The sequence below is a fragment of the Pecten maximus genome, chromosome 5 (assembly GCF_902652985.1).
Source record: "Pecten maximus chromosome 5, xPecMax1.1, whole genome shotgun sequence".
NCBI classification, from domain to species: domain Eukaryota; kingdom Metazoa; phylum Mollusca; class Bivalvia; order Pectinida; family Pectinidae; genus Pecten; species Pecten maximus.
Genome location: NC_047019.1, coordinates 1,890,327 through 1,903,887, shown reverse-complemented (window position 1 = coordinate 1,903,887; position 13,561 = coordinate 1,890,327). Strand labels below are relative to the sequence as shown.

General features: G+C 43.1%; 2 protein-coding genes across 2 annotated transcripts; both read left to right on the top strand.

Moving 5' to 3' along the window:
- Positions 1-388: 388 nt before the first annotated feature.
- On the top strand, positions 389-1,237 carry LOC117326697 (uncharacterized protein K02A2.6-like). The gene has a single exon (XM_033883418.1). The coding sequence runs from the start codon at positions 389-391 to the stop codon at positions 1,235-1,237; it is 849 nt and encodes a 282-aa protein (XP_033739309.1).
- A 4,712-nt stretch (positions 1,238-5,949) lies between these two features.
- LOC117326819 (complement C1q-like protein 2) lies at positions 5,950-7,785 on the top strand. The gene is made up of 2 exons (XM_033883555.1): positions 5,950-6,572; positions 7,364-7,785. The coding sequence occupies exons 1-2, from the start codon at positions 6,251-6,253 to the stop codon at positions 7,762-7,764; spliced, it is 723 nt and encodes a 240-aa protein (XP_033739446.1). The 5' UTR covers positions 5,950-6,250; the 3' UTR covers positions 7,765-7,785.
- Positions 7,786-13,561: the final 5,776 nt, after the last annotated feature.

Below are 13,561 nucleotides of genomic sequence, written 5' to 3'. Positions count from 1 at the left end.
TTACCCATCTCAAAAATGATAATCTCTTAAGTAAACAGCAATATGGATTAATCGCAATCGGAAGATCAACATTCTTACAGTTGCTAAAAGTTAATGACAGAGGTCATCGATCAAACTGTCAATGCAAAGTATGTACAAGAGGTCAAAGGGGCATGAAGTGACCTAGACTTGGGAATGTCAACAAAACGCGGCTCGACATCTGAATATCAAGTCAATGTGGAGTTGGATGGGGACTCTTTAAAGATGAATTATATACTGGGGCAGCTGTGAGTATAATATCGGAGAAGCTGAACAAAAATTGACTAATTTACTCTTACAATCAACTTCAGTACAGTTGAAAACCTACAGTGGTGACAAAGTGGAGTTGTTGGGGAGGGTTGATATACCAATGGGGTATGGAGATCAACATGTGACTTTACCTTTGATTATAGCAAGGGGAGGCAAGCCTTCCTTGCTTGGCCAAAATTGGTTGAAAACTATCAAGCTTAATTGGAAAGAAATTTTCAGTGTTCTCACAGATTCAAAAGAAGCTACCAGTCGTCCGTCAGTCAGAGTGAAGGAGTTAAAGTCAAAGTACAGTCGTTTGTTCGAAAAAGATGTGGAAAAAATCAAACATTTTAGGGCTCAGATACACTTAGATCAAAACGCAAAACCGATATTCTGTAAAGCCTGGCCAATACCATTCGCGCTTAAGAGAGTTTCTCGAGAAGGAACTGAACCGATTAGAACCACAGGGATTATCAGCAAAGTAGACCGCAGTGACTGGGCAACGTCCATCGTGATAGTTCCAAAGTCTGATAAGTCTATACGGTTGTGTGGTGACTTCAAAGTTACTGTCAATCAGTGTCTGGATGAGCAGCAGTACCCACTACCAAATGTTGACGACATGTTTGCACAGTTAGCAGTGGGAGAACAGGTTACTAAACTTGATCTGTCACAAGCTTATCAACAGTTACTGTTGAACAATGATTCAGAACAGTACCCGACTATCAACACCCATCTGGGGTTGTATCGATATCAAAAGTTGCCGTTTGGAGTGTCCTCAGCTCCTGCCATTTTCCATGCAGTCATGGAACAGATCTTACAGAATTTGGATAACATCCTGTGTAGGATTGATGACATACTCATTACCGCTCCTACCAAGGTGAAACATCTCGCAACAGCGGAAGATAAGCCCTGGACAATCATAGCATTCGTTTACAGGCTGACAAGTGTAAGGTCATGGAGGATGAGGTAGAATACATGTGTCATATGATCAACCGAGAAGGTTCACACCCAACGTCAGCGAAGGTAGAAGCCATTAGGGAAAGCACCCAGCCCAACAAATGTGACAGAGTTGAAGTCATTTTTGGGGCTACTGAATTATTATGGGTCATATTTTCCCAGCTTGTCAACGATCTTGCAACCAATGCATGAACTCTTACAGAAAACAAAACAGCCATGGAAATGGACCTGTGAATGTGAGACAAGCGTTCCAGAAGTATAAGGAAAGGCTTTCCGAGAACACCTATGCTAGTACATTATGATGGAACAAACCATTCAAACTAGCATGTGGCGCATCTGCCTACGGATTGGGTGCTGTTATATCGCACATAATGTACAATGGCGAGGAAAGACCAATTGCATTTGTTTCGCGCACACTGGATCCGAGCGAAATGAACTATGCCCAACTGGAAAAAGAGGACTTAGCACTTATATTTGGTGTGAAGAAGTTTCATAAATATCTGTATGGTCTTAGGTTTACACTCGTCACGGATCATCTTAGGACCAAAAATTGGAGTACCATCGCTAGCAGCGGCCCGCATGCAATGCTGGGCGTTAGTTGTGTCTGCATACCAATATGATATCGTGTACCGGAAGTCAGCGTCACAAGGCAATGCTAACGCATTCTCGAGATTACCGGTTCAAGGAAAGGTAGAGCCCGAAGAGGCCAACATTTTTCAATTCTCGCATGTAGATGAACTTCCGGTAGTAGCCGAAGATATAAGTCGAGCAACACTGTAAGATCCGATTTTGTCGCGCGAACTTAATATCACTCTGAGAGGATTACCCAACAGTGTAACAGACGCTGAGCTCCAACCCTACTTTCAACGCCGAGAGCAGTTGTCAACAGAGCAGGGGTGTATCCTGTGGGGTCTCCGTATTATCATTCCGCCCGCAAACAGATAACGAATAACTCGCAGATCTTCACGATCAACATATAGGTATATGTAGGATGAAAGCGTTAGCTCGGAGCTACCTATGGTGGCCAGGACTCGATCAAGAAATTGAACAGAAAGTTAGCGCTTGTAGAGTGTGTCAGTCGGTACGGACTCTCCCTGTGACAGCCCCACTCCATTCATTGAGTTGGCCAACACGTGTATGGCAGCGTATCCATATTGATTTTGCAGAGAAGGACCAGCAAAAGTTCTTGATTCCTTATTGATAGTAACTCAACGTGGTTGGAGTGTGTGGATATGACAACAACTACATCGACAAAGACCATCGAGGTCTGGCCTTCACTGTTTGCATCATATGGTTTCCCCGAGGAGATAGTGTCCGACAACGGACCACAGTTCATATCGTCAGAGTTTGAATCGTTTATGAGGCAAAATGGTGTAAAACACACATTGGCGGCGCCCTACCACCCAGCTTCTAATGGGGCTGCTGAGCGCAGTGTCCAAATATTTAAACGAAAATTGTTAAAACAAGGCTTGAACGGAGATAAGTCTCTATCAAACAGACTGGCCAACCTTTTTGATACCATATCGTGTAACACCCCATACGGTGACAGGGGTCTCGCCTGCAGAGCTGTTCCTGAAGAGGCAACTTCGTACCAAACTCAGTTTGCTAAAACCCGATTTAGGAAAACAAGTGGGCCTTCAACAGGAGTCACAGAAAAGGCATCACGACAAGGGCCGTGTTCGAGTACAGACATTCTGGCGTAACCAGTCGGTACGTGTTCGGAGCTCCCGTGGAGGGAAGGGAAAGTGGATGATGGGGTCTGTGGTGAAACGACTTGGGCCATTGACATGCTTGATACGTATTGGTAGAATGAGGTATGTGCATGTTGACTATATTCTAGCTATTGGTGAGGAATTTGTTGAACCATTTCAACATGATGACCAACCGATCACGAGTCCCCCAACAAATATTTCAATTGAAGACAAACCAATCGTGATTGAACAGCCGAATATTCATATTGAGGACAAACCACTTGTGTTTCACCAAATGTTCCCAAGGTCATTGCAGAACCTAAAGCTAGTGAGACCGCGCTGAGTGTCGTGGCTCCCCAACCAGAGAGACGATGTTAAGTCCGGGAACGACGAGCTTCTAAACACTGGATCTGTGAACATTGTTAACAAGTTATTGTGTGAGTTAATTGTTTATGTGTTCAGTAAAGTTAAGTGCTGCTGAGACATTGTTCTATTATAGATAGAACTGTTTTAGTTCCTTGTAGGGAAAAGTCTATTCAGTTTACAGTTATGTTTATTGATCAATTTTATTATAAAATTCTCAATTAGAAAGGGAGGAATGTAGTCCAAGCCAACTCATCTGAACCAAGTCGTGAACCAGCTCAACTCATCTTGACTAAGTCGTACTGTAAGTCGTGAACCAGCTCAAGTCATCTTGACTAAGTCGTACTGTAAGTCGTGAACCAGCTCAACTCATCTTGACTAAGTTGTACTGTAAGTCGTGAACCAGCTCAACTCATCTTGACTAAGTCGTACTGTAAGTCGTGAACCAGCTCAACTCATCTTGACTAAATTGTACTGTAAGTCGTGAACCAAGCCAACTCATCTTGACTAAGTTGTACTGTAAGTCGTGAACCATGCAAACTCATATTGACTAAGTTGTACTGTAAGTCGTGAACCATGCAAACTCATATTGACTAAGTTGTACTGTAAGTCGTGAACCAGCTCAACTCATCTTGACTAAGTCGTACTGTAAGTCGTGAACCAGCTCAACTCATCTTGACTAAGTTGTACTGTAAGTCGTGAACCAGCTCAACTCATCTTGACTAAGTCGTACTGTAAGTCGTGAACCAGCTCAACTCATCTTGACTAAGTCGTACTGTAAGTCGTGAACCAGCTCAACTCATCTTGACTAAGTCGTACTGTAAGTCGTGAACCAGCTCAACTCATCTTGACTAAGTTGTACTGTAAGTCGTGAACCAGCTCAACTCATCTTGACTAAGTCGTACTGTAAGTCGTGAACCAGCTCAACTCATCTTGACTAAGTCGTACTGTAAGTCGTGAACCAGCTCAACTCATCTTGACTAAGTCGTACTGTAAGTCGTGAACCAGCTCAACTCATCTTGACTAAGTCGTACTGTAAGTCGTGAACCAGCTCAACTCATCTTGACTAAATTGTACTGTAAGTCGTGAACCAAGTGCTGCTGAGACATTGTTCTATTATAGATAGAACTGTTTTAGTTCCTTGTAGGGAAAAGTCTATTCAGTTTACAGTTATGTTTATTGATCAATTTTATTATAAAATTCTCAATTAGAAAGGGAGGAATGTAGTCCAAGCCAACTCATCTGAACCAAGTCGTGAACCAGCTCAACTCATCTTGACTAAGTCGTACTGTAAGTCGTGAACCAGCTCAACTCATCTTGACTAAGTCGTACTGTAAGTCGTGAACCAGCTCAACTCATCTTGACTAAGTTGTACTGTAAGTCGTGAACCAGCTCAACTCATCTTGACTAAGTCGTACTGTAAGTCGTGAACCAGCTCAACTCATCTTGACTAAGTTGTACTGTAAGTCGTGAACCAAGCCAACTCATCTTGACTAAGTTGTACTGTAAGTCGTGAACCATGCAAACTCATATTGACTAAGTTGTACTGTAAGTCGTGAACCATGCAAACTCATATTGACTAAGTTGTACTGTAAGTCGTGAACCAGCTCAACTCATCTTGACTAAGTCGTACTGTAAGTCGTGAACCAGCTCAACTCATCTTGACTAAGTTGTACTGTAAGTCGTGAACCAGCTCAACTCATCTTGACTAAGTCGTACTGTAAGTCGTGAACCAGCTCAACTCATCTTGACTAAGTCGTACTGTAAGTCGTGAACCAGCTCAACTCATCTTGACTAAGTCGTACTGTAAGTCGTGAACCAGCTCAACTCATCTTGACTAAGTTGTACTGTAAGTCGTGAACCAGCTCAACTCATCTTGACTAAGTCGTACTGTAAGTCGTGAACCAGCTCAACTCATCTTGACTAAATTGTACTGTAAGTCGTGAACCAAGCCAACTCATCTTGACTAAGTTGTACTGTAAGTCGTGAACCATGCAAACTCATATTGACTAAGTTGTACTGTAAGTCGTGAACCATGCAAACTCATATTGACTAAGTTGTACTGTAAGTCGTGAACCAGCTCAACTCATCTTGACTAAGTCGTACTGTAAGTCGTGAACCAGCTCAACTCATCTTGACTAAGTTGTACTGTAAGTCGTGAACCAGCTCAACTCATCTTGACTAAGTCGTACTGTAAGTCGTGAACCAGCTCAACTCATCTTGACTAAGTCGTACTGTAAGTCGTGAACCAGCTCAACTCATCTTGACTAAGTCGTACTGTAAGTCGTGAACCAGCTCAACTCATCTTGACTAAGTCGTACTGTAAGTCGTGAACCAGCTCAACTTATCTTGACTTAGTCGTACTGTAAGTCGTGAACCAGCTCAACTCATCTTGACTAAGTCGTACTGTAAGTCGTGAACCAGCTCAACTCATCTTGACTAAGTTGTACTGTAAGTCGTGAACCAGCTCAACTCATCTTGACTAAGTCGTACTGTAAGTCGTGAACCAGCTCAACTCATCTTGACTAAGTCGTACTGTAAGTCGTGAACAAAGACAACTCATCTGATCCAAGCCGTACTATAAGTCGTGAACCATGCCATGTCATCTGACCCAAGCATTTTTTTTACCAATGTTAGGTAATCCATCTTCTCGGGGTCTTACTGTGAAAATTTAAACTGGGTGAGGTCACACATACATAAAATGATATATCTGGTTAAAAATATTAAATAATCCGTCTGATCGGGATTAACCAGTGAACATTAAATTTGGGTCAGGTCACAGATATCTTTAATGATGTATATGTATCTGATTATATAAGTCATGAAGCAAACATGATATATAGATTTCAATCAATGTAATATAGATTTAGTGTCTGCATTTGCCATTATCAATATAACTTACGACAACGAAACGTTAAGTTCATTTGGCCTGAATTGATAAGGTATAACATTCATAGTACATTCGTTTATCGATGCTTATCTACGTTTTCAAGACAGAATATTCGTATTTCAACCAAGCAGTAATGTGTTCTCTGATTTTAATATTTCTGACCAGTTTGGTTACTCAGACTCGCTCAGATGGTGTGCATGACAAAGATCAGGATTTGGAATATCTTAAACTTAAAGTCGAGCAATTGTCTGTCCTCAGTCAAGAGAATCACCAGAAAATCCAGCGTTTGGAAAATTTATACACCAGGGAGCGTAATGAACGACTTTCATTGGAAAAGTCTCTTTCTGATCTGCAATATTCACACCACAGGACCGCCACAACTCTAGCGAGGGATACCAGGACAGGTAATTGATCACTGTCGTCAGTGGTGACAGAACTACTGTATCTAGACAGGAATATCAGGACAGGTAATTGATCGGTCTCGTCAGTGGTGACAGAACTCTGTATCTAGACAGGAATATCAGAACAGGTAATTGATCGGTGGTTAGAAAACACAACTATATCTTGTCAGTTATGTTTGACTTATGATTTGGTGACTCTGTTACATCCAATGTCATATGAAGACGTTAAATTCATATGCTTTTGAAACCAGGTAGATTGCATACCTCGCACTCTTGGTACTAACACTTTAAATTAAATTTAGGTCCATTGCATCAGTGATAAGTCCAAGAAGGACGAAACAGCTGTGCGATAAATCGGGAGCCTGAAGTTGGTTCCGAGTTCCGAGTTCTGTTTAAGATAAACGGAACTCGGAACTGTTTCCGAGTTTCGTTTTACTTAAACGGAACTCGAAACTCGGAACTCGGAACCAACTTCAGGCTCCCGATGATTCTACTGTTCCTTACACGATTGGTATTGGGTTAGGGTTAGGGTTAGGGTTACACGATTGGTATTGGGTTAGGGTTAGGGTTACACGATTGGTATTGGGTTAGGGTTAGGGTTAGGGTTACACGATTGGTATTGGGTTAGGGTTAGGGTTAGGGTTAGGGTTACACGATTGGTATTGAAATGTTCTGATACCTGATGTCGTTGGAACAATCCCTTGAACCTTTCGTTTATTTAAATGAAGCATGCAAAGTTTAAGGAATTAGTCATCATAAATTATGAAAGCTCTGTTTTTTGTATTTCCTTGCAGGACATATGCCAGTGTTTGCGTTCCACGCAATCCTTTCCAGTGATTTTATCGCCTCTCAGGACAATGAGGTGGTACCGTTTGATTTCGTATCCGCTGATTACCCTACTCGCCATATTCACTACAACACGACCACTGGGAAATATACGTGTCTTCTGGAAGGATTTTATTTTTTTTCGTGGGCAACTGGCGCGACTGGGCAAGGATCCTCTGCTGAAACGTCCCTAGTAAAGAACGGGGATTGGATTGGTATGCAGGTTGCATATGACAGCTACGCTTCTTCTTCGTCATCGGTCATCTTACACCTCGACAACCATGATACGGTGTGGGTCAGGATGAAAACGAAGGGGTCATCAGTGCTTAGGGATGTCAGCACATTTACCGCATTTCGGTTGAGCGACTAATAAAGTCAGTGTGATTGTTTGTTTCATTGTTAAGCTCCATTTATTCGCCGCTCATCTTGCTCCCAGATGTTATGTTGTGGTGCGGTGTCCGTCGTCCCTCTCTCCGTCCGTCAACCTTTTCCTTTAAATGACTTCTTATAAAACGAAAGACATCGAATCATATTTGGCAGAAGGATAAAATGGTTAGATACCTTTTCTTCAGACACAAATTTAGTCATTTGCCAATCACTGAGAGTGTCAATTATATCATCTTGTATCGTGGCGTCAGGTTTTAAAATGGACTCAAATTTAGCTTGTTGGTTTCTAGGTTGACGCAGGATAAAATTTGCAAAACGAAATGACCTCGATATCATTTCAAGGTCACGGGAGTCCAATTAGTTGAAACACCCAAATGTCTTCTGCTGATTAACTGAAAAGTCTAGAATGAATTATTTTGCTGGAGAAAACCGACTAAAATTTCTGAAAGGAAAAGACTTAGTAACATATTCAATTTGTCAACTCAAGGGAGTTAAGGGAGACCTCCTTCTTATCAAGACTTTAGGGGAACTCCTTCTGAGGGATTTAGTGGAAACTCCTTCTGAGGGATTTAGGGGAACTCCTTCTGAGGGATTTAGGGGAAACTCCTTCTGAGGGATTTAGGGGAAACTCCTTCTGAGGGATTTAGTGGGAACTCCTCAGTAATTTAGGGGAAACTCCTTCTGAGGGATTTAGGGGAACTCCTTAGTAATTTAGGGGAAACTCCTTCTGAGGGATTTAGGGGAAACTCCTTCTGAGGGATTTAGGGGAAACTCCTTCTCAGGGATTTAGGGGAAACTCCTGAGGGATTTAGGGGAAACTCCTTCTTAGGGATTTAGGGGAAACTCCTTCTTAGGGATTTAGAGGAAACTCCTTCTTAGGGATTTAGGGGAAACTCCTTCTGAGGGATTTAGGGGAAACTCCTTCTGAGGGATTTAGGGGAAACTCCTGCTGAGGGATTTAGTGGAAACTCCTTCTTAGGGATTTAGAGGAAACTCCTTCTGAGGGATTTAGGGAAACTCCTGCTGAGGGATTTAGTGGAAACTCCTTCTTAGGGATTTAGAGGAAACTCCTTCTGAGGGATTTAGTGGGAACTCCTTCTGAGGGATTTAGGGGAAACTCCTGCTGAGGGATTTAGTGGAAACTCCTTCTTAGGGATTTAGGGGAAACTCCTTCTGAGGGATTTAGTGGGAACTCCTTCTGAGGGATTTAGAGGAACTCCTCAGTAATTTAGGGGTTACTTCTTCTCGTCAGGAGTAAAGGGAGACCTCCTTCTTCTCAGAAGTTTAGGGAGACTTTCTCCTCAGGAATTTAGGGGAACTCCTCTGGAGTTTAAAGGGGGACCTTCTTCTCCTCAGAAGTTTAGTGACACCTTCTCTTGAGGAATTAAGGGAAACTCCTTTCGTCAGAAGTTATTTCCCTTACACTCCTCGGGAATTAAGGGGAAACTCCTTCACGTCAGGAGTTTAGAGGGACCTTCCTCTCCTCAGAAGTTTAGGGAGACAGCCTTCTTTCTTCTCAGGAATTTAGGGAGACCTCCTTCTCCTCACGAGTTTAGGTGAGCCCCTTCACCTCGGTAGTTAAGGGGAAAATCCATTTCCTCAGACGTTTAGGAAGACCTTTTTCTCTTCAGGAATTAAGAGAGACATCCTTCTCTTCAGGAATTAAGAGATACCTCCTTCTCTTCAGGTATTTAGAGAGAACTCCATCACGTCAAGAGGGTAGGGGGAATCCTTCTCTTCATGAGTTAAGGCACCCTTCCTCTCCTCAGAAGTTTTGGGAGACCTTCTCCTTAGAGATTTAGGGGTTCTCCCTTTTCATCAGGAGTTTAGGGAGACCTCCTTCTTTACAGCAGTTAAGGGGAACTTCCCCTCGGGAATATATGGGAAAACTCCTTCTCCTCGGAAATATAGGGAAAACTCCTTCTCCTCGGGAATATAGGGGAAAACTCCTTCTGAGGGATTTAGTGGGAACTCCTTCTGAGGGATTTAGGGGAAACTCCTGCTGAGGGATTTAGTGGAAACTCCTTCTTAGGGATTTAGGGGAAACTCCTTCTGAGGGATTTAGTGGGAACTCCTTCTGAGGGATTTAGAGGAACTCCTCAGTAATTTAGGGGGAACTTCTTCTCGTCAGGAGTAAAGGGAGACCTCCTTCTTCTCAGAAGTTTAGGGAGACTTTCTCCTCAGGAATTTAGGGGAACTCCTCTGGAGTTTAAAGGGGGACCTTCTTCTCCTCAGAAGTTTAGTGACACCTTCTCTTGAGGAGTTAAGGGAAACTCCTTTCGTCAGAAGTTTTTTCCCTTACACTCCTTCTCGGGAATTAAGGGGAAACTCCTTCACGTCAGGAGTTTAGAGGGACCTTCCTCTCCTCAGAAGTTTAGGGAGACCTCCTTCTCCTCACGAGTTTAGGTGAGCCCCTTCACCTCGGTAGTTAAGGGGAAACTCCATTTCCTCAGAAGTTTAGGAAGACCTTTTTCTCTTCAGGAATTAAGAGAGACCTCCTTCTCTTCAGGTATTTGGAGAGAACTCCATCACGTCAAGAGTGTAGGGGGGAATCCTTCTCTTCATGAGTTACGGAATCCTTCCTCTCCTTAGATGGTTAGGGAGACCTCATTCTTTTCTGGAGTTTAGGGAACTCCTCCTCGGGAGTTTTGGAAGACTGACCTCCTTCTCGTCTGAAGTTTAACTCCTTAAACTCCTTTTTCTTCTGGAACTAAGTGGACACTCCTTCCCGCCACGAGTTAAGTGGGACCTTCCTTTCCTCAGATGTTTAGGGAGACCTCGTCAGGAGTATAGGGGGGGCCTTCGTCTCCTCGGAAGGTTTAGGAGGAACTCCTTTTCCCCTGCAGTTTAGAGGGACCTCCTTCTCTCATGAGTTTAGGAGAACGCTTTCTCCTCCAGAGTTTAGGTTAACTCCTTCTCCTCAGGAGTTTAGAGGAAATTCCTTTTGCTCAGTATTTCAGGGAAACTCCTTCTCTGTAGTTAAGGGAGACCTCCTTCTCATCAGATATTTAGAGAGATCTCCTCGGGAGTTTAGGGGGAAATCTTTCTCATCCGGAGTTAAGGCACCCTTCCTCTCCTCAGAAGTTTTGGGAGACCTTCTCCTTAGAGTTTTAGGGGTTCTCCCTTTTCATCAGGAGTTTAGGGAGACCTCCTTCTTTACAGCAGTTAAGGGGAACTTCCCCTCGGGAATATAGGGAAAACTCCTTCTCCTCAGGAATTTAGGGGAAAAACTCCTTCGCCTCAGGAATTTAGGAGGAACGTCTTCTTCTCAGGAGTTTAGGGGAACTCCTTCTGTGGCAGGAATTAAGGGGAACTCCTTCTGTGTCAGGAATTAAGGGGAACTCCTTCTGTGGCAGGAATTAAGGGGAACTCCTTCTGTGACAGGAATTAAGGGGAACTCCTTCTGTGACAGGAATTAAGGGGAACTCCTTCTGTGGCAGGAATTAAGGGGAACTCCTTCTGTGGCAGGAATTAAGGGGAACTCCTTCTGTGGCAGGATTTAATGTATTGAATGTATTTGTCTAGTTGTGTAAAGTTATATTTACGTTATGTCCAGTATAGAGGTCAAGTCTAAAAGTGTGACGTCAGTATATATCTGATATATCTGATATCTGACTGGCTGGTTGGGTTGGCGCGCGAGACCTTTATGTGACAATAGGTAGACAACGGTGAAGACTGACCAGAGTGAGGCATGAAATCGATTTACAACTAACACTCTAATGTATCTGTCTATTTTATTTGATCTTTTTTCCTGTCCGGCGTGAGCAGTTTCAATATTATTTGTACGGCATTTTATCCTATTTAAATAAAAGACATATGTGTACGTGCGTACGCGGGGTTTACCTGAGTGACCGCCATTACACTGGCTGGTACGATTGTGTTCATTTTTATCATTATATCTGACTATCAGTTTCATTTATGTTTACAGATCTCAATTCTAATATACAGAATTGTATGAGCTGGGAATTAGTAAAGGCCTTCTGCCACACAGAGGTGATTATCCATTATTATTTATATACCTATTTCGCCATGTCTATGTACATGTTAATGAAATACTTGTAAAAGTAATTGGTTATATATATTGTAATTAATAGATAAGGAAATACAGAATCTCATATTTCCATGTCATCATTTGTTATTGTATTATTCCCGGTTAAATGTACGTATCTTATAGTTAAGTGTTAATTGTCAGACTGCAACCGTATCTGTAATATGTGTATCGATAATGTGATGTGTGAGAGTAGTAATCACTGGTTCCGAAAAAAAAACTAAATCGAGCTGGGCTGTTATTTTCACCCTTATTCCCCTCGGTTTCACTTCTCCTCAGAAGTTTAAGGGAACCATCTTCTCCTAATGAGTTTAGGGGAGACGTCCCTCTCCTAATGAGTTTAGGGAGACGTCCTTCTCCTAATGAGTTTAGGGAGTCGTCCCTCTCCTAATGAGTTTAGGGAGACGTCCTTCTCCTAATGAGTTTAGGGAGACGTCCTTCTCCTAATGAGTTTAGGGAGACGTCCTTCTCCTAATGAGTTTAGGGAGACGTCCCTCTCCTAATGAGTTTAGGGAGACGTCCTTCTCCTAATGAGTTTAGGGAGTCGTCCCTCTCCTAATGAGTTTAGGGAGACGTCCTTCTCCTCATGAGTTTAGGGAGACGTCCTTCTCCTAATGAGTTTAGGGGAGACGTCCTTCTCCTAATGAGTTTAGGGAGACGTCCTTCTCCTAATGAGTTTAGGGAGACGTCCTTCTCCTAATGAGTTTAGGGGAGACGTCCTTCTCCTAATGAGTTTAGGGAGACGTCCTTCTCCTAATGAGTTTAGGGAGACGTCCCTCTCCTAATGAGTTTAGGGAGACGTCCCTCTCCTAATGAGTTTAGGGAGACGTCCCTCTCCTAATGAGTTTAGGGAGACGTCCCTCTCCTAATGAGTTTAGGGAGACGTCCTTCTCCTAATGAGTTTAGGGAGACGTCCCTCTCCTAATGAGTTTAGGGAGACGTCCCTATCCTAATGAGTTTAGGGAGACGTCCTTCTCCTAATGAGTTTAGGGAGACGTCCCTCTCCTAATGAGTTTAGGGAGACGTCCCTCTCCTAATGAGTTTAGGGAGACGTCCTTCTCCTAATGAGTTTAGGGAGACGTCCCTCTCCTAATGAGCTTAGGGAGACGTCCCTCTCTTCAGGAGTTTAGGTGGGCCTCTTCGCCTTCTCGTCAGAAATTAAGAAGGACTTTTCTTTCCTAAGAAGTTTAGGGAGACCTTCTTCTCTCTTCTCTGGAATTTAGTGACACCTTCTCGTCAGGAGTATAGGGGACCTTCGTCCCTTCAGATGTTAAGGGAGACACCTTCTCGTCAGGAGTATAGGGGACCTTCGTCCCCTCAGAAGTTAAGGGAGACACCTTCTCGTCAGGAGTATAGGGGACCTTCGTCCCTTGAGATGTTAAGGGAGACACCTTCTCGTCAGGAGTATAGGGGACCTTCGTCCCCTCAGAAGTTAAGGGAGACACCTCGTCAGGAGTAAAGGGGACCTTCGTCCCCTCACAAGTTTAGGGAGACACCTCGTCAGGGGTATAGGGGACCTTCGTCCCCTCACAAGTTTAGAAGGAGCTTCCCCTGCAGTTTAGTGGGACCTCCTTCCCTTTATTCCCTCTATTCCTGTATACTTAATACTCAAAATAATCTTAAAATAGTGAACAAAACTACTTCTGTATTAAATGTGTGGGTACTGATAGTGTCTCTCCTGTTTTATTGAGTGTAACACTTCTGTATGTGTGGGTACTGATGGTGTATCTCC

Coding starts and splice junctions, on each gene's coding strand:
- LOC117326697 (XM_033883418.1), top strand. CDS start 389: ATGGGGTATGGAGATCAACATGTGACTTTACCTTTGATTATAGCAAGG.
- LOC117326819 (XM_033883555.1), top strand. CDS start 6,251: ATGCTTATCTACGTTTTCAAGACAGAATATTCGTATTTCAACCAAGCA. Junction 6,573..7,363: donor AGCGAGGGATACCAGGACAG/GTAATTGATCAC, acceptor ATTTCCTTGCAG/GACATATGCCAGTGTTTGCG.